The 20886-nt window shown below is 50.9% G+C and overlaps 1 protein-coding gene across 4 annotated transcripts in view; it reads left to right on the top strand.

Moving 5' to 3' along the window:
• The first annotated feature begins 4216 nt into the window (after positions 1-4216).
• PTCH1 (patched 1) overlaps positions 4217-20886 on the top strand; it is a 74552-nt gene continuing 57882 nt past the window's right edge. For 2 of the 4 annotated variants that reach the window (XM_005240689.4, XM_027791353.2), the window contains exons 1-2: positions 9922-10838; positions 12398-12590. In XM_005240689.4, coding sequence (XP_005240746.2) covers positions 10638-10838; positions 12398-12590 — 394 coding nt within the window. In that variant the 5' untranslated portion in view covers positions 9922-10637. Of the gene's footprint in view, positions 4424-9921; positions 12134-12397; positions 12591-20886 lie in introns of those variants that run through there. The other 2 variants (XM_027791350.2, XM_027791351.2) reach the window with 2 other exon arrangements.

The following is a 20886-nucleotide window of genomic DNA, read 5'->3' on the forward strand; positions in this document are numbered from 1 at the left end:
GGAAAGACATGGATAATCAAATTTTCATTTTTTAGGTAATGAGAAAGGAAATAAACTTTATGTTCACTGTTAAAAGGACAAAAAGTTCTATGTCTGAACTGTAGAAAAAGAAATTTAAGTAAGACATTGGGAAAAAAATCTTCCCAACAGTCAGAACCACAAACAGTCTCCCTGCTGTTTGGGCAGAAAGATTGTGGAATGAGATTTTGAAAGCCAAACTGGGCAACCATCTTCCAGGAATGTCATATGAACCAATCCTGTTTTCAGAAGAACGGAGCAAACAACCTAGCTGGCCCTAAGACTTCTGGTTGTGGTTTTGGAGATCTTTTTTCCACCTGAACAATTTTCCTAGGGTTTCTTATATCACCAATTGTCTGCAAGATACTCATGATACAAGTAGCAAAGGACTAAGAGACTTAAATCGACAGCTGTGCTTTCTCCCTGTAACAACTGAAAGCAAAGCAATCAGTACCTTCCTTTTCCTTCTCTCCTTTCTCCTTTTTTACTCCAGAGATGAACATGCTCAGAGCTCAAAAACCTGGAACTTTTAAAATGCTGGGTGATGAGAACTCCGTACTCCTTTTATGGATAGTGAGGGTCAGTACTGAAGTAATAAGGGACACTTTTCATTTAAAAAATTAAAATTCTTGGAAACATGCTTCACCTCAGCATCAGACCTACAGGTACCTGGTACCAGATTCAGTCATCCAGGCATGAGGCTGCCCTGACTATAGCAAGACTTGGAGACAGCTCTCTCAGTCTTAGCCAGCTCTCTGCCTTTACTGTGTCTCTAACAGAGGTGTCATTGACATTGTGGCCTTGTCACATGTTCAGAATGGTTTTCATGGCAGCACCACCTGTAGTTACAACCAAGATAGCTTGAGCTGAAGACCTTCAACAGTGTACTCAGAAGAAAAGTACAGAATTGGATTGAAATACAGTCTTTATTAGTATAGGTGCAAAGGTGAATGAAATAGGATATCATCCTGCAGCATGGTTCTGCATAGAGAGAGAATGTCTGGCTTTCAGTAGAAAAGTCAGCTTTGGCTTAGTTTTCTCACCTTCCCTTCCCTTCCCTTCCCTTCCCTTCCCTTCCCTTCCCTTCCCTTCCCTTCCCTTCCCTTCCCTTCCCTTCCCTTCCCTTCCCTTCCCTTCCCTTCCCTTCCCTTCCCTTCCCTTCCCTTCCCTTCCCTTCCCTTCCCTTCCCTTCCCTTCCCTTCCGAAGTACTGACATCCAAGCAGAACCAGAATGAACTTCCAGATTAATATTTGTAATTAACACAAATAAAAAAATACTAAAATAGTAACTGTGGCAGCACTGGCCACCGTAGTGGTTACCTCTCTGTGCTAGGAACCTGTGTGAGAGATGCTACTAGGGACAACCCACCTGAAGCCTCTGAGCCTTCATGCTTGAGTAACCACTTCCTGACAATCAAATCTGCAAATGGGAGTGCACATAGTCATTTCTAGCAATTCAGGACAGCATGGTGGTTCATGTTTGTCAGGCTATGGATTTTGTGCTCCCTGTCATTTTCAAAGGTTACTGTCAATGGATGATAATCATTACTTCTGCCGATAGTATAGGTTGCATAGCAACTGATCTATTTTTTTGCCCACAAGTTCCATTAGGTATACACATACAGATATAAATGGTTACTTACCATTTAGTAATAGCTACTACTAGAAAATAATAAATTAGTGAAATTACAGACTAAATGCCAAACTATTTGCTATATAAGACCATAAATAAAAAGTGTGCCATGCAAAGCCCAAGCCTGACCAGCAATGCTGCCTCCAACAGAGTCTATTAGGAGGTGCTTAGGGGTATAGTATAGAAAACAGGATTGTTATGAAGTAATTCTTCCCTGGTTTAATTTCCCAGCTATATGCAACATCTTTGTTTAAATACCTGCATTAGAAAATTAAGAAACTGAAGAAATTGGCACTGTTACTCCTGCCTTACCCTGCTGAAACATTCTGGGTCACCCCTTTACAAGCCTATTTTTTTATTTTATTTATTTCATCTGTGTCACATGTCTGGACAGTTCATGTCCGATTATGGTATTTTTTTGGAACACATGCTCAGGTTTGATGGGTAGTAAGTGGAGGAATTAGACTGGCAAAGGAAAGACACAATGAAAGCTATGGTATTTACCACTGATATGTTTTTGGTATTTACCACTGATGTGCTTTTGCTGTTGAACAGGTGAAGAGTCATATTCCTCAGGTTATTTTCTCTAATACCCCTGACTTGCACTAACATTCTCATGCTTTTATTGTTTCTAATTCTTTGTCTGTACTGCACACTCCTTTCTAAAACTGCACATTAGCATATTGCATTGCTTTGCGCCACTTTTCTTCCCTAGCAGGATAGTTCTGATTCTTTATGTGACTGGTTTGGTATTCTGCCTCTTACCAGCTTAAACAACAGCCCTGTGGCCCCATGGCATGGTTAGGCTAGGCACTGTGGGTGCTATCCTGTCCAATATGTAGAGTCAGAAACCACTGGAACTTATTATCAAGAGTTATGATGAGTTTCTCTGGAATATTTAAGAATGAATGTGCTGGGTGGGAGGACAGACGGCAGGCTTACAACCACGACATCTATGCACTCTCTACCCCTGCTGTCTGACTTTTGCTTATGTAACCTGACTCTGTGATTGATCATTGAGGCCATAAAAAGTTATGTATGTTTTTCATGCACTCTTCAAAAATCCTGTAAAAAGTCTTTTCCCATGCTCTTCCAACTCTTTATCATTGACACAAGCCCCTCTGTCATGTACAAATAATAACAGTTCTGTAGGCAAAATGCCATTCTTGCTCATTATTTTGATGCCTAGCCTGGCTTTATGCAGATAAGAATATGTATGGAGTTAGGCTCTTTAATAAAAACTGATTGTGAAATGTTTCCTAACAGTTTTTCTTATATGATTTTTTTAGTCTTGATAATGAACGTATTACCATAAGATACACATTATTTTCTATTAGCTGAATTCTCTAACAGAAGCAATATAGATAAAACACTGCTAAAGAATATCAAAAAAAGTTGTGTGAAATCACAGAGCCCAGTCATGAAGCCTGTTTCCTAAATGTATTGCAAACAGAAATATCTGGGTAACTTGGACACAAGACTACGGCAACATGGAATATATTTTATTCTAAAAATACATTGTTGATATACTAAACCTGATAGAAAACTAAATATGACTGACTAGAGGAAAAGTATCTTCTACAAACAACTAGTGATGTCTTCCAAAACACACCATTTATTCCTTGCAATGTGCCTTATTCCAGAAGCAACACTTGATATTGCTTCTCTCAGATCCTGTAACGATACTTAAGACACCACAAGATCCTAAAAAGGTAGTAGTAAATTTCTGCAGTGTCTACATCCTGTTTGTAACTATTCAAGAAAGTGTTGTTTTTAAAAAAGAAAATCGCTGTGCTCTTCCCCAGTAATGTTTAGGTGTTATTCACTGCAGCTAACTTACTTGCATTGCGCTGCTTCACCACCTGAAAGCTGACTTTCTAGTGACCTCTAGCAAAAATGAGCACAACAGGCATAAACCTTTTAGAACCAAATATACTAAATCAGGTGCAGCCCAGGGCCCTCAGCAGCCAAAACAAAACTCTGCTTCTCTCTCCTCTCCCTACGCATCCAACTGTGTATTCCTTTCGACAAGGAAAGTGAGTTCCACCGCTTGGCAGCTTTCACATTCTCCCTGCTCTTGAAGCCCAGGGTGGGAGCAGGGAGCGAAGGCAGAGGCTGGAGGAGACCTGTCCGCTGCGCTGCGGGGGGGGGAGCAGCGGTGCGGGGCACGACGCAGTGGGGCAGCGGTGAGGGCCGGCGGCACGGGGCTCTCCCGTCCTTTGCTTTTTTTCCTGAAGTTTATTGTAAAGGGGTAACGTTTGCGGGTTCGTCACGTGATCCTGACAGGTCCTGCCTATTGAGAACCAGACCACCCACATGGAGGACGATGGAGCTGCTTAATAGAAACAGGCATGTAATTGTGAGGCTTCCCAGCACTCTGCAGAATGCCTGCAACCTAGGAGGGTTATTTTTTTACACTTTCAGTTCCTTTGGGGTAAAAAAAAAAAGGAGGAGGAGAAGGAGAAGAGAGGGAGGGGAAGGAAGGAGGGAAGGAAGGAAGGAGGGGAGGAAGGAAGGAAGGAAGGAAGGAAGGAAAGGAAAGGAAGAAAGGAAGGAAAGAAAGAAAAAAAGAAGAAAAAAGAAAAAGAAAGAAAGAAGAAAAGAAAGAAAGAAAAGAAAAAAAAGGAGGAAAGAAAGAGAGAAACTGGGGAAAAAGGAGCACAGAGGAAGAAAACCCCGATGTCCCATTGAAGCCGTCAGTGCCAGTGAACGAGGGCGCACCCAGCCCTCCGGCACGGCTCCCCACCAGCGGCTCCGGCAAGGGCAGCGATGGTAGGTGCAGCCCCGGCGGGCCACGGCGGGGAGGCAGAGGGACCGGGGGGCGCAGCGGGGCCGGGGAACCCAGCGGACACGGCCCGGGCGCGGGGCGGGGGGCGGGGGCCGGGGGCCGGGGCGGTACTGGAGGAGCTGCGCGGGCCCTCGCCGGGGCCGATGGCGGCTGGGGCCCGGGGAGGGTGGAGGGGGCGGGGGGAGCGTCCCTCCAGCCTTCGGGGGCCGGGGCTACGCCGGGGGACCGGGTCCTCCGCCACACCGGGGGCCGGGGGCCGGGCCTCCCACCCGCCGGGTCCGGCCCGAGCGGGGACGCCATCGCGGGGCACGGCTGGGCAGGGTGGGGTGGGGGCTCGGTGCGGGTCCCGGCGGCGGGGGCAGGGGGCGGCGGGGCGCCTCTGGGGCCGGGCACGGCTGTGCCTCTCTCCCGGCCGGCTACCGCGCCTTGGCGGTGCTGTGGCTCGGAACCCCCGGTAGGGAGGCGCGGGGGGGGACTCGCCTCGCCGCCGATGGAAATCGCCCCTGCGGTGGCCGTGTGGCCCCGCGGAGGACTGCGGACGGGCCGCCGATCTCAGCATCCCGGCACCTGTGTGCGCTGCGGCCCAAGCAACCTGCTGTGCGGGAGCAGAAACCCCTCTCCGGGCGGGCTCCGCGGGACAGGGCCCGCAGGGAAGAGGCGGGTTTGCATCTTCTTTCTCCTTGGGAAAGCTGAATAAGGCTTCTTAGACGAGGCACACTGAGGAGCCCTTTCCTTCAGTTTTTAACTTAGGTTGAACGCCCGCAGCCAGTGAAAACATGCAGCTGTGGGGAACAGGAGGGACAGTTGCTCTCCAGCTTTGGCAGCACACACGCGTGGTGTGCCTAAGGTTAGGTTGAATAGCGGCCTCAGTCCGGCTCCAGGATCGGGCTCTGCATGTGGTTGGTACCTGGCATAGTCGGGACCACTACAGCGCTGCTGTCACCGGTCTTGCACATGTTGTCCCACTGCTTCCAGGGACAGGAGGCCAGAGGATGTTCGGTGACACATCACCCCCTGGCCACCGCCTTATCACCGGTGTGGGAGGTAGATCAGGGGAGGAGAAGAGGGGGGGAGGCAAAAGAGGGGAGGGGAATGGGGGAGACATCTGGTGTCATCGTGTCACCGGGGTGGTTTTAAAAGAAACATTGGAGCCAAGGTGGGCATCTGCTAGCTCCTAACCAGATAGCATTTCACAGTTTTGGTTAGAAGGTCTCACATCGTTTTGGCACCAGTCTGATAGGTGTATCTAATTTCTGGTTTAGGGCTATTAGGGTCACTGTGTGTCCTGTATCTGGACGGGAGGTAGTATTGTTTAGAAATGTTAGGGCAGAGGAGGGAGGGGGAAGGAGGAGGAATCCTTTAAAATCTATTTGCTTTCAAGAGCCAGTAGATATAAAACAGGCAGCCCACTCTGAATTAATATGTCTTGGGGTTCTCTGTTTTTATCCTTATTTCACACACACATGCATACACACGCACACACTCACATACACACACACCTTTTATTTTGTTCTGCCTTTGCCACAGTGTATAAAGCCCTATTGAGACATGTAGGCGTGATGTGTAAACCGGATTAGCAGTATGAAAGAAAGACATACAATGAGCCTGAATTGTTTTACTTCCTTTTCATTTCTCACGCCTATATCTCTAATAAATTTGTTGCTCCAGCAGAAGGTCAAAGAGATCGTGTCGCTCAGCTTTTTTTTTCTGCAAGACCCGATGGCAGAGATCACAAAAATGAATGCCCTGCCTCCTTCCAAACGCAAGACTTGAGCTGTATCTTTACACAGACCCGGTGCTGTCCAGACTGGCTAAAAATTGTGCAGTGTAACTTTCCCCTCTCTATGCATATTAACGTCCTGCAAGTGGCAGGGCATTTTGCCAGGAAAAGAATCTGTTTTGACGACGGCTTGGCCTTGTAGAGCTAAAGGCCCTCGTGGAATATGACACGGTCTGCTAGGGCTGGGATGCCCTGCGGCTTTTGGAGGGAGAGGGGCCTGCAGCTCCCGCCGCTGTCCTCCGCAGCTCCCCGGGCGCTCTGGGGCTCTGCGCTTCCCCCGGGAGCCTGCTGCAGCGCGGGAGGAGCACAGAACCCCCGGAGGCTCCTCTGGAGGCACATTTCCCCGCAGCCCTCCGCGGAAGAAAATGCCAGCGCTCCTGGGTTGGTGCTGTAGATCCCTCATTTGCTCCTTTGTGGCTTGCAGAGCGGCTTTCCATTAAAGGAGATCAGGGGTAATTAGCCGCATTATTTTGACAAGCTGGCTCGAGCAGTTCCCTTTCTTCCAGGGCTGAGGAGGGGGAGAGGGCTCGCTCCGTGCCACCGCCTCCTTCCCCAGGCGCGGGGGCTGCGCAGCGGCGCTGCCCCGCTGAGCGGCTCCCCGCAGAGCGGTTCCCCGCGGCGCGCCGCCGCCGGCCTGCAGCCCCCGCCCGCCCGCGGCCCGGTGGGGCACCGAGCGGCAGCGGGGGGCCTCGGGCTGCACGGCAAGACCCGGTGAAGGTGCTGCCCTGTGGCTGTGCTGATGTCGGAGGCCACTAGTGTCAGGCGTGCGTGTGGAGCTCGGGGCCGAGGCGGAGCTGTGCCCTCGAGCAATGAAAACGTGCGTGAGAGACAAAAATCTGAGGAAATAGACAAAATCAGGTTATTTTCCCCCAAGTTGCTCTTCTGCCAGGGTCAGTTCTTTTGTTGCCCCTACAAAAGGAAGCCAAAGCACTGGAGTTTCATTTCTGCGTCGTTTCTTTATTGAGGTAACCAGATGCTCCAGCAGCGCAATGCTCTTGGTGGTGTGCCCCACAGGCGATGCGCAACCTGGAAAAATGTGTTAGAGTAAAATTAGTGTAAATACCCGTTACCCATTGTTAACCTCTGTTGGGTTGATCGCTCACCTGGCTGGAAGAAGTGTGAAGCTCTGCATTATTAGGGGTTACAAGCACAAAGGTGACCTAAGTAAGAGGCAGAGCATTACAAAATTAGGCTGTTGTGACCAGAGCAAAAACTTGAGATTCTTGTATGACAGCCCTGGCGGTCCAGGTATCAGGAGGACCAAGTATAAAAGGCTACAGGCTGTAGCCACTCTGTGCAAGGTGACACCTCAGGCCTTCACCACAGAGCAAGTGTGAGTTAAGAAATCTGTGGGACTCCCGTGAGTTGAAGACAGAAAAAGCCCTTGATGTAGAGGAGCAGTTGCACACACAGGGCATGCATATCACAGCCAGCAGTGCTTACAAATGTAAATAAGGGGAGACTGATTAGGAACAACATTATCGCCAGGAATGTAGCACGCAGGCATCGGCTATGAGGCAAACTGGGGGCAGCCACTGCTCTGACCACCCAAGTGGAGACTTTTACACTGACACTTCTTCCTTAAGGGAAAAAAAAAAAAATACAGAAACAAGGCCAATTAGATCCCTGCAGTAATTCATCTCTTGTGTATGCTTTAAAAAAAAAAATTCCCTCCAGACCACAGGGAGAGAGGGGAGATTAAGATAGCGCTTGTTGAATTTGAGTCTTCAGGCTGAGTTTTGGATCCAGGAGCAAGGACGGGTGCTGGGCTATTGTGTGAAGCCTAGCAGGCAGGAGGCTGGCAGGAGGCAGGCAGGGCAGCTCTGGGGGCTTGAGGTGTTTGACGGGACACTCTTCTTCGGTTTTGGAGCCTGCTGGGAGGCCGAACCAAAACGCCTCTCCACCCCATCCCTTCTTTCTCCATCCCCCAGCCCTGCCACCCCATCAGACCCGTTCAAGTTGAGCAGGAGGCAGTGGCACAGTTCCGAGTGAGATAGACATCACTTTCCCAAGCGGAAACTTTAATTGGAGCTGGCCAACTGCACCCCTCCAACAGAAAACAGCCTTTAGCCCCAACTTCTTTAGAATTTTCTTCGCCCTTATGCATGCACCGACGCGTGCATGCGCGACAGGTCACTGCTCCCGGCAGCTTTCCTGGGGACAGTCCCGTGCGGAGCACACGGCCGGGTCTTCACGGAGGCAGGTTTCCCAGTGTGGGAAAACCAGAGGTGGGACGTAGAAGAAAGCAAAAGGGACCCTCGCACCGTCGGCTGTGACCCTGGGAAGCCGGTGAAGAGAGCCTCCGCACGGGCGGTACTGTGCGGTGCGCAGCCCGCTCCCGCCGGCGTCCCTGGCCCCCGGGGCGCTGCCCGCCCCCGCTGGCGGCGCCGGGGCTGTGCCTGGCAGCGCGGCCCCGTCCCTTCAGCCCCCCACGGGGCGGCCGGTGGCGGGCAGAACCCCTGAGCCCCGGGGCACCGCCGGCGCCCTCCTCCCCTCGGGTGCCCACACGTTCTTCTTTCTCTGCCTCGCCCCCCCGCAATGAACGCACAGCCGCCGCGCCTCTCAGCCGCCCTGCTGGAGGGCAGTCCCCCCCGCCGCCTCCCCGGGCCGGGCGCGGTAGGCTCCCCGCTGACCGCCGCGCCTGTGCGCACGGAGCTCCGCCGGGGCGCAGAACCTCCGCGGGGAGCCGCGCTGGGGCCGGGGCGCGAAGTCCCGGGGCCGGGGGTAATGCGCGCAGCTGTAACGGCAGCAATTAATGGCTGATTCTCAATGAACAGAGACGGGGAGAAGCGGTGCCAAAAAAGTAAACAATCGCGTATAGTTCAAGAAGTGTTTAGCGCGGCCAGGCAGGCTGAGTTTCATGGACTTTTACACTAAAAACATATTAAAATTGGCTTTCCTCAGGTTTCAGTTAAAGAATGAGCCCTAAGTTGAAACAGGCTAGCTACTGCGTGGCTTTAAATCCCTCAAGTGTTGAGTTTTCATTGTGTTTTTCTAACTGGACGGAGTGGTTTTCTTGCAAGGAAATAAGTCTCCTCTTTAGTTAAAAAGAAAGAGAGAGGGAGAAAAATCTGGCACTTTCTACCGCAGTATCCACCACCCTGTCATTATTTCTGCAAGCCTGGGAATTCAGCTCGGACCTCCCAGTATTTGTTGCAGCTTGAGGCCAAGGTGCCTCTAAAAGGATTTTCTTTTAAGGGCTTTAGAAACCGTTTAATGCTGCTTTCCCCCGCTTCCCTCTCTTTTTTAAAAGGGAAAAACATAATTCTGAATGTCGATCGCGAGAAAGTTCCGCGCGTGTATGCGTCTGCAAGCGTCCCGGGGCGGGGGGGGGGGGCGGGGGGGAAGGGAAAAACTTTCTTGAAAAGAAAACGAAGAAGAAGGGGGGGAGGGGGGGGGGCGGGGGGGAGGCATTCCTTAATGGAAGTATTGCATGCAAAGAAGGCTGGATCACTTTAAGGCTCCCCCTGAAGCTGGAGATGCACACACAAGGGTTGCCGGCCTGGGTGGTCTCTCTACTTTGGTGAGCTGTTGCTAAGCAGCTAATAATAGTCATGTTTGCTGAGTAATTTCTGCCCTCCCCGAGCCAATCGCCTCGCAGAAACCCAAGCCATCTGACAGCCCCGGGGGCGGGCTCTCAGCTCTTTTTTTTTCCTCCTTCTCCCTCTCCCTCTCGCTCGCTCTCCTCTCATACTCCCCCCCCCCCCCCCCCCCTCTTTATCCAAATGGAGAGAGTCCTTTTTTTCTTCTTCATCTCATCTCTTGAGCCGAGGAGCTGCAGCTCGGTGCTGCCGCGCACACGCCGGGGTAGAGCGTCAGGCAGCCGGCCGCCCGCCGCCGCGGCGGGGCCGACCGCGGAGCCCCGCCGGCCCCGCGGCCCGCGGGAAGCACCCCGGCGCTGAGGCAGGATGGTGCAGTGCGGCGAGGCAGCGCAGCAGCAGCAGGAGCCGCCGCGGCCGGCCGCGCAGCCGTCCCGCCGCCGTCGCTGAGCCCCGCCGCGGACAGCGGCTTCCCTGAGGCAGCGGCGGCCGGAGGAGGCGATTTCAGCGGGAGCGGAGGAAAGGGCGGCGGCAGCCGGGGGGGGGCCGGGGGTCGCGCCCGCCCGCCCGCCCTCGCCGGGCGCGGGGAGCGGCCGCCTGCAGCTCGGGGTCCGCGCGCGATGTGGCAATGGGAGGCGCGGGGACCGACTCGGCCGGAGCGGCCGCGGCGGCAGCCGCCGCCCCGCGCCCCGCGTGAGGCGGCCGTGCCGCAGCAGCCCCAGCAGCAGCGGCGGCGGCGGCGGCAGCAGCCCCCGCAGCAGCAGCAGCCCGCGGCCCGCAGCGCCGCCAGCCCCCCGCGGCCCCGCCGCGCCCCCGGGCCCCCGGGCCCCGCCGCGGCGGCGGCAGCGCCAGCTCCCCTGTCCCGCCGGTGGCGGCAACATGGCCTCGGCCGGTAACGCGTCGGAGCCGGAGACCAGCAGCAGTGCGGGCGGCGGCGGCCACCCCGGCCGGGCGGCGAGGAGCGGCGGCGGGAGGCGACGAAGGACCGGAGGGAATCGGCGTGCCGCGGCCCCCGACCGGGAGTATCTGCAGCGGCCAAGCTACTGCGATGCGGCTTTCGCCTTGGAGCAGATTTCAAAGGTGCTTTCAATCTCTCTTTTTTTTCCAGAGAAACACGCTAGTGCTAGCGCTGTTTTTCGGCGGGGGAGGAGAGGGGTGGTGTGTTTTCTCGTGGGGGTGGAAGGAGGAGATGGAAATGAAACGGCCACCAATAAAATGCTGGGAAAAAAGAGAGGGACGTCTGTGACTCTTCAGTGCGGGAGAGAGTGCCCTCCTTCCCTCCCTTCTCGCCCGTGCGTGCCCTGTGCGTGCTCGTGCTGCGGAGCAGTCCTCCGCTTAAATTTCCTGAGACGGCCTCGGCTCGCTCCCGGCTAGCCCCCGGCCCGCTCCCCCTCCGCTTCCCTTCCGCCTCTCCATCCCTTCGTAGCGCCTTGCGACCCCGGCAACACCCGCTCCCGACCGGGCCGGGGGGAAAGCGGGCGGCCGTTTTTTTGGCAGAAGTTGTGCTTTTGTGAAGTTCTCCGCCGAGCGCCGGTACGGCGACTGCCTTCAGAGAGGGGGGCGTCCCGCAGCAGAGAACGCCTGCACCCCGGCGTTTTCTTCCCCCGTCGATCGGAGGAGAGGCGAGGGCCGTAAACAAATCGCTACCTTAGCTCTGCGGCGCGGGTCGCGCCGGTCCCCGCGGAGGGCTGGAGGAGCCGGAGCGCTCCGTAAGCCCGGCCCGGGCGGGGCGGAGGGACGGCCCCGGCCTCCAATCTCAGGCGGCCAAAAAATGTTCAAAGTAAACAAACTCGAAAAGCTGCCTTGCTGCAAGGATGGTTTCACTTCAGGGAGCGGATTTCTAGGCTTTGTAAGAAGGGGAAAGGAGGAGAAAAAAAAAAATCCATGTGGCTGCCCTCTTCCGTTCACAAATATTGTCGTAACTTACAGATGGCTGCTCTGCTTCCTAATTCAGATCACACAGCGTCTCCAAACTCTATGGAAATGAATTACTTCTGATCTTACGGCGCTGCTCACCACGTGGGTGCTGCCTCAGCACCAAACCTCTGCTCGGAGCAGGGAGCTGGGGAAACGGCAGCAAACTCCTACCGACTAGCTTTCTGTCACCCACCCTCCCCCCCCCCAGCCCTTCAGGGGTCTAAGGAGAACAGGAAAAGGGGCTTTCTTGTGGCTGTTGAGGTTCATCGGATGTGGTTACTCCTGTCCTGGAGCCGCGGGTCTTGCCAGCACGAAATGCTTTGCAGCCTGGGCTGCTGGCGGTGTCTTGGGCACGACAGGAGCGTGGCGGGCAGCACAGGCGAGGGCGCAGGGGTCTGATGCCGTGGCGTCACACCCAACCCGTGTGTTGGTCTGGGGGCGAGGACGGCGACCAGCAGGTACATCTTGGCCTGTGCAGGCGCCCAGCCGGAGGTGGCCGCCTGGCCGGGCGGTGGGGCCAGGGCCCAGCTGGCAGGACGCCCGCTTGAGCTGTCGGTCGTGCTCGCTCCTCGGTCCCCAGGGACGCTGCGTGGGAGCCTGGCCCCAGGGGCGCGAGCCGCCCCCCGTGGGAGGGCGGGGGGCGCTCCCCGCCATGCCCCAGGCCGGGCGCGTCGGGCGGCCTGCTGCGGCCCCTCAACTACTGACCTCTTCTTGCCTTGCAGGGGAAGGCGACGGGACGAAAAGCGCCGCTGTGGCTGCGAGCAAAGTTTCAGAGACTGCTATTTAAACTGGGCTGTTACATTCAGAAAAACTGCGGGAAGTTTTTGGTTGTCGGCCTCCTGATATTTGGGGCTTTCGCTGTAGGATTAAGGGCAGCTAATCTGGAAACCAACGTGGAAGAGCTGTGGGTGGAAGGTAAGTCCGGGGTCGGTCGGTCCGTCCGTCCCGTCCCCCCCCGCCTTGCTGCCGCCGCCCTCTCCCCGCCTGGCCGGTCGGGTAGAGTGTTGGAGCGGCGGAGGCCGCAGTGCCTGGGCGCGTACGCCTGGGCGGGGGGGGGGCCACCCCGCACGCCGGGGAGGGCCCACCGCCGGCGGGGCACCCCGCGGCGCGGTTGGGCGGCCGGCTCTCGAGGGGGGCGGCGGGCGCTGGGTCGGGGCGCGCGCGGCCCCGGGCGGCGCGTACCACTTCCCTGCTCGTGGGGGGCCGCGGTGGCAGGCCCGTGCACTCCACGGGGGGCGCCGGCCGAGACCGCCCCAGCCACCCCGCGTCCGCGCCACTGGCACGTCTGTCCGTGCGGGAGGGCTGCGGGCGGCGGGTCTCTGCGTTCCCGTCGGCGGTGGGAGGTGGCCGCGCTGCCGGGAGGCTCCCCTCCGCCATTTTGGGAGTGCGTGCGCCCGCGGCGGGGGGAGGGGGAGGGAAGCGAGGAGCACGGCAGGGCGGGTGCCTGTGTGTGGTCCTGTTTTTTGGGCGGCTTTCAAGCGGGGGCGGGGGGGGGGAGCGGGGAGCGTTTGTCTCAAGGTAAAAAAAAACAAAAAACAAAAAAAATAAAAAAAAGGGGGGAGAGGAGGGAAAAAAAAAAAAAAAAAAAAAAGAAAAAACCCAACGCAAACCAAAACCAACAAAAGGCTTCCGAGGCGAAGCGGGGCCCAGGCCGGCCGCGGCCGCCGGTAGCGGGGTGGCCGCGGGCGGTGCCCGGGGCGGGCAGCGCCTCCTCCAGGCCCAGCTCGAAGGCGCCGGCGTTGGTAGGCCGGGCTTGGTGAAGCAGAGGAGCGGCACCGGGGGCGCCGGGGCTTCCCGGGCTGCCGTTTGAAACAGACGCCCCCCTGCCCCGGAGGAGAACATGGGGGGGTGTGGGGTGGGCAGAGTGGTGTCGCCAGCGCTCCCCTCGCAGGCCCTGTGTGTCCCTCAGGGAGCGGGGCAGCCGGCCCAGGCGGATTGCCCGCCCTGCTCGGAGAGGCATGGCTCCAGGCTGCCGAGGGGGTTGCGTTTTTTGGTGTTTTTTTTCTTTTTTTTTAAATTTTTTTTTCTGGGGGCAAATATTATTTACTTAGCATCACGTTCCCCCCTTAGCTAGGTTGATGTGAAAACAGTTCCTTGATTGCAGTAGTTACTCTGGGCTTATGTCAAAGTTGCTTGCAGCAGAATTTGGCTTATAAAAGTTAATATGGAAGGCTGCATAAATACTCATTACTAAATAGCTCTCTGTATGTGCGTGTGTGGAAAAGCTAGTGGTGAGCACAAAGTTAGTGGCTGTTACGAAGGTGGTCTGACCCACCCTATGGATGAATTAGGGTATATAGGACCAGATTCCATCCTTGTAGGTAACAGCAATATTGAGGTCAGGATGAGGTTCATGGGTCATTTAGTGAGTATTGGTTTTTCTGTTTTGGAGAATAATGTGTTACCAACTGAACTTTTTTGGTCCTTGTAGTCCAGGAAACCAAAATATGATGAGATCTGCTGCCAACAGCTCTGAGAAACAGAGCAGGCAGTACAGAAGGCCATCCATAGGCAGAGATGTCCATTCAGAGTGTAGTGGTCGCTAGGTCCTGTGTACCTGAAATACTAATGCAAACAATTGTGAACATCTGGGTTTTTTTGGTTGTGGATTTTTTTTTTTTTTTAGGTCCCTGTGACATTGTGGCAAAGTTTGGTTTGTCATTTTTTTCCTCATACACGTTTGTTGGCCAAATGCAGGAATATAGGATGGTTTAGGTTGGAAAAGACCTTTGAGGTCATGGAGGCCAACCATTAACCTGGCACTGCCAAGTCTGCCACTAAACCATGTCCTTAAGTGCCACATCTACACCTCTTTTAAATACCTCCAGGGGTGGTGCCTCAGCCATTTCCCTGAGCAGCTCCAATGCTTGACAACCCTTTCCATGAAGAAATTTTTACTAATATCCAATCTAAACCTCCCCTGGTACAACTTGGGGCCGTTTCCTCTTGTCCTATCACTTGTTATCTGGGAGAAGAGACCTGCCCCCACCTGGCTACAATCTCCTTTCAGGTAATTGTAAAGCAGTAAGATCTCCCTTGAGCCTCAATGCGTGCTTCAATGTCTCTCTTGTAGCAAGGTGCCCAAAACTGAACACAGTACTTGAAGTGTGGCCTCACCTGTGCTGGGTACAGGTGGACCATCACCCTTCTAGTCCTGCTGGCCACACTGTTTCAGATACAAGCCAGGATGCTGTTGGCCTTCTTGGCCACCTGGGCACACTGCTGGCTCCCGTTCAGCTGGCTGTTGACCAACACCCCCAGGTCCTTTTCTGCCAGGCAGTTTTCCAGCTGCTCTTCCTCAAGCCTGCAGGGTTGCGTGGGGTTGTTGTGACCCAGTGCAGGACCTGGCATTGTACCTTGTTGAGCCTCATACAATTGGTCTTGGCCCATTGATCCAGCCTGTTCAGATCCCTCTGCAGAGCCTGCCTGCCCTCCAGCAGGTCAACACTTCCCTGCCTCGGGCCCTTGCCCCCAACTTGGTGTTGTCTGTGTGCTGGCTGAGGGTGCTCTCAATCCCCTTGTCCAGCTTGTCACTAAAGATATTAAACGGAACTGGCACCGGTACTGAGCCCTGGGGAACACCGCTTGTGACCAGCTGCCAGCTGGATGTAGCTCCACTCACCAGCACTCTTTGCACCCAGCCATCAGCCAGATTTTTACCTAGTGAAGAGTACACCCGTCCAAGCCATGAGCAGCCATTTACTCCAGGAGAATGCCGTGGGAAACAGCGTCAAAGGCTTTACTGAAATCTAGGTAGACAACATCCACAGCTTTGCCCTCATCCACTAGGCAAGGTCATCTTTTAGAAGGAGATCAGGTTCATCAGGCACGACCTGCCTTTCATAAACCTGTGCTGGCTGGGGCTGATCACCTGGTTATCCTGTACATGCAGTGTAGTGTAAGAGATTACTTGAAATGTATTTCAAGTAATAGTTTTGATTTGCTGCTGAAGCTTTTTACAGTTATTACTGCTGAATAAATTGCCACTATTTATGTAAAGAAACTGGTTTTGTATGGTGTATTTCTGAAAACCGTGGAGCATGGAACATAGTAGAGCACTGAATTTTGCTGGAAGTAAATGGTTGCTTTAAAAGCATAACACAATTAATTAAAAATAGTGAAGTGAAGTTTGAATGAGTTTTAAGACCATGCACATTCCAAGATAAATGATTACTAGTCTGGCCCTGAAGCTATTATGGCTGAAATATTTACATAAGTTTAGAAACCCACCTGGTAGGCAAACTTTCAAAGAGAGAAAAAGAAAAACAGATCTCCAAATATCATTATTTCAGTTTTCCTGTAGTAGTCTTCCTCCTTCAGAATTTGTGCCAGCACTCTTGGCCTTCTCTGAGCCTCCTGATACCAAAGTGGCTTTCCTCTCAGCTTGTTTCTTGGCACTAAATGTTGTACAGTAGCTTTTTTTCTTTTTTTTTTTTTCTTTTTTTTTTTTTTTAAACACAATCCTCCTCTGGCTGCTGTTCAGAGCACTTCACTTATTACTGTGTCCCCCACAGTGTGCTCTGCATCCATGCTTCTGTCTTGTATTCTGGCTTTCTGGAGTCTTTGACTGGGACACATAACTGTTTCCCCTCAGCCCATCAGCAGGTCTGTCATCCCTATGTGCATAACTTGCTAGTGGAGAATACTTGTTTTAGTTTCTTGGCCAAACAAATTCTGGACTGGCATTTTAATGACAGTTCTGTTATCCACAGCCATTCAGCTTTAGTTGCACTTCTATAGGTGGGTGTCCATGCATACTGGAATTGTTGAGACTGTTTAGCATCTTTATACATTGTACACCCTTGAGAGGGAAAAAAGGGCTTTGCATTGATTTCCTCTGTGACTGAATTTTGTTGGACACAGATGTGCTTTTAGAAACATCTATTCATAACTAGAAAGTAGTCTGCATGGAAAAGAAATCATGCCCATAACTGGTTATGTTTTTTGCTACCACTCTAATAAGCAGTCTAGAGACCCTGTGTGTGAACAGCAGTCACACATGTAAAGTCACAGCCTCTGCTTCTGAAAGAAGGTAGTTTTCTGGCTCCAGAGAAGGTTCTGTTAAGTGGAGCTTGAAATTTGGCTACTTCAGAGCCTTGAATGGTGTTAATTGGAGCAGCTCATGAGGGGAGAGGTGGTCTAGTCTTGTTCCTTGATAATTTATTTCATGTCACCTTTGTCTTGGGATTTTTTTCCCTTCACTTTCTTCATTATTTTTTCTTCTTAAAGAGGTTCAAGGTCATGGTGTTCTTTCCTTCCTTTCTTGTTTTCTGCACTTTTTGCACTAGCTGTAGCTCATAGTTCAGCTTATTGCTTGGAATAAAGTGAGTGTGTTCTAATTGCAAGTGAATTAGGACTGAATACATATGGCAGGATGAGTTTGCAAGTGAAGATTTGAGCTATTTGTAGTATGGTTTTCTTTAAAGGGGCAAAAATAAGGTTCCTTTACTGTAGTATTTATGACTGACCCATCTTAAAATACATTAATCTAGGTGAAAATGAGCAAGGTGTGTGAGTGATGGAGGAGCCAGTATTTCCACAGATTCTCAGTTGGCTTAATCCAGCAAGATCAAGTGCAGGTTTCCAATAGAGGAAAGTTATTCTTAGGTTCTGCCTAAGGCATTGGTTGACTTAACATTAGTATTCTTTGGAGAAACAAAAAAGAATAGTAAAGGAACAGATCTTCCTGAATTTGTTGTTTCAAGGATACAAATTTACCTGAGTGGACTGGAGTAACATTGAGTTTGGTTTGGAAACAGTTAGCAGGAATTGACCCGGTTGGGTATAATTCTGTTCTCCCACAAACATGCACGTTTGTGCACAGCAGCAGAGTAGTACTGTTGTAGGTGTGCTTGCATGTCCATCACTACATTGACATAGTGCAGATGGCAGAAGAGCAGGAGTTACTGTGCTGATGAATCTGAGGTGGGTTGCTGGTAGGCTGTGTGGCAGTCTGAGGGGTTGTCTGTGATCACATCACCACATTTGTTAGTTTCATGTGGATCAGGTGACATAAGATCTTACTTATCTCTGAATACTGTCTTGCACTGTGTTATGTTCCTCAGTGCATATTGAAGTTCATTGAAAGGTGTTTATCTGGAAAATTTCCAAGTCTGCTGTTTTGTTTGAATTAAGTATGGTTATATATTATGTGGTTTCTCAAATGTGAAAGTAGCAGTGGTGTTTCCATGTGATGGTCATCTGGGCAACATGCTCTTTTTAATGTTTACTTGTTGAAATGAAAGAGTATTTCAGTCCCTGCTTCTGTTTTGAAAAATAACATCAAATTCTAATAGTTAAGCTTTACAGGATGTTTGTGGGTAAAAACATCAGGACAGTAGTTGTTATGTTCCCATGAATTTGAACTCCCTCTGTTTCTGTATATTGGAAGTTGTTGAGAAAAGATGTTTAAAGGTTTTAGTTATATAGGTGTTTGATTGTCATCTTTCAAGGGCCTGCTATTAAATTCAAAGTCACTGGGGGTCTCTGTTAGGTTCCATCTTGTCCATATCACTGTTCAGAGTTGGTGATCCTTGCTAAAAATGTTCATCAAAAACCCTCACAAAAACCCAAACAAACCAGCTTCAATGTTTAAAATTTCTCTTTCATCTGTAAGATGAAGGTATTACATGTGACCATTCTTTGGCCATTGGGAAGGTGAAGGGCGAAATCCTGAACTCACTAAATATAGTGGCAGAACTTGAAAGCACTTTAGCGTAACCAGGCCTTACCCATGTACAAAGCTGCAGCAGCCTAACGGTGTGCCCCTGCTCTACCTGTTCTGTGAAGGGCAAGAGAAGGGTCCTGTAGAACTGGCACCCCCTAAGCTGTAAGTGCATGGTTGCACTGTTCCTTCTGCCTTTCAGACTTTAGAAGCATTTAATTTACTCAAGACTGGAGAAAATTAATCTTCATTGTTATTTCCAAGCTTAATACGCTACCGCCAATGTCTGTTCCAGAATGTGCCCTACAGATCCTTGTGTGGAAGGGTCTCTTTCCTTCCCTGTTGAAACATACATTTAAACAGGACAATAACTTGGCTGCATCATTCCCCTTTTCCTCTCCTCTGAGCTTTGAGTGTGATCTGGCACCCTGGGGGATTTTGCTGCTTATGAACAGCATGTGAAGGCATTTCTGTAGTCCTGGTGAGCTTGGAGATTTCAGGACAGAAATCCTGGAGTGAAATACAACACCTGAAAGCAACATTGTTTTATCGTTGTGTCCTGATGCCACTGCTGCTGAGCAGGAACAAGGGGTACGTAGGCAAGCAGCAGAGCTAGCTCAGCTGTAGGGCTGGCTGCTGCTGGAGTTATGGTGCTCTATGGAGTGGTGGTGAGTGGTTTGAGGTCTACTACCAGCTCCTGTTACCTGCTAAGCGGGCTGACTTTCTTGTAGAGAGCGGGCTTTCTTTTCTCATTATTCCTTAGTAGACACTGGATTCAGACAAGAATGAACTCTAAAAGTCATGGGTACTGAGACTTCCTTTCAACAGAGAATGCATTAAGGAAAACTCTACCTCCTCACCCTGACTCCATCCATTTTCATGATTTATTTTTTCCGTGGGAAGAGAAGGTCCAAGCCCTGTTATTAAGTAGTATTTGTGGTGGTTCCCCAGGAAGTAGTAATGCTACGTAGTGTATACATGTATCAGTTCTTTACTGCTCAACGCATTTAAAGGCTGTTGGGTTCAAGTGGATGTTACAGTTACACGTAACTGTTAGGAGGCTCCAAAATATGACAGCTTCCAGATGTATGAACCGACTGATCCCTTTGTTTGGATTATGCACCACAGCTGATGCCTAGATTAGTGCTGGCTGGACAAAGCTATGGGAGATTTGTCTGGTTTCCACAATGCCATGTTTATATTTCATTTGGATTTCTCCTTCAAAGCTGACCTCCCTATGACCTGTTGGAGCTCTGTCCACTAGGACTCTATAGTTTTAGTGTGTCTGCAACTGCTTTCCTTTTGGTGTCTAATGGAACATTTTGACACTCATGGATTTTTATGCACAATCCTTTTAACTTAGTGAATTACATGTTTCAACCTATGAGCACTCAGGTAGAACCATGCTTGTAAAGTTTTCTGCCCCACAGCTAGCTTTTTAAGAATATTCTGATTGGTTAAAACAGCGTTTTGGTTATAGACCTTGTGGGGCTGTTCCTTGTCAGGCATTTTCTTCTGTATATTGGATACAGTTCAGTCTTGCAGCCTTTGCACAGTGCTTTTTTTTCTCTGTAGATGATGGCGTGGATATACATGGTTCTGGCTGCTCTTAAATGAGTTCATCAGGAGCTGGAATGCAGAATTTTACTAAAAAGTTCATTCTCCTTTGTGTCTACTATACAATTTTTATCTATTTTTTCAGTCATGCTTATTAATCTTCAGTATGCCTTTTGTTTCTTTTCATTTCTCTAGTCTCTCCTGCCTTGTATTATGCAGGAGGTCTTTTCCCCATGTGTGTTTATGAGTTTACTCTACCTGAGAAAACCTGAAGAAATCAGTAAGACTCCTTAAGGGCTAAGTGACAGTTCAGCAATAAGAAGTGCATTCCCCTGTCAGAAAGATAAAGATACACAAATTTCATTATTACTTACAGAAACTGTATGGTTTTCTACTGTTCATGCTTTACTGGGGTAACAGATTCCCAAGATGCTGTCTCATGACAGAAAACTCTGCTCTTGCAAGTATGATTTCTGCACTAAAAGTGCATGCTATCATACAATGACCACTTTATTTATGTGCCCATGAATCAAGGAGAACAGGAAAATATTTTGCTTCTGTTTTACATGATCTGTGCTATTTTATTATCCACTTAGAGTGTGCTAAATATGATCAATGACTACTGGGTACAATAAGCTATGTTCATCCAATTGAGTGACTTTGACTTGGAATGATTTTTCATTGTACATTGCACTAGAAATAGATGGATTGGAGTTGCAAGGAGTAACTGAATTCAGAATTTAAAAATAAAATTATTTTTTAATTCCTTTTTTGCTGTGTAAACTTGGTTTAATATCTGTAAATACAATTTACTCATTGTTGATTTTTCTCTGTTATTTTCATTCAGCATCACCTCAGTTGCTATAAACATCCTGAGTTTGGCAGAAGCAGTAGTTTCATGAGGTAAAAAGTCCTTTATGGAAACTGCTGACCATATAGATGTTCTGATGTATGGAGTATTTTAATTTTGGTTTTTAGAATGAATGTCTT

This window comes from Falco peregrinus, chromosome Z (assembly GCF_023634155.1).
Source record: "Falco peregrinus isolate bFalPer1 chromosome Z, bFalPer1.pri, whole genome shotgun sequence".
In the NCBI taxonomy this organism is placed as follows: Eukaryota; Metazoa; Chordata; class Aves; order Falconiformes; family Falconidae; genus Falco; species Falco peregrinus.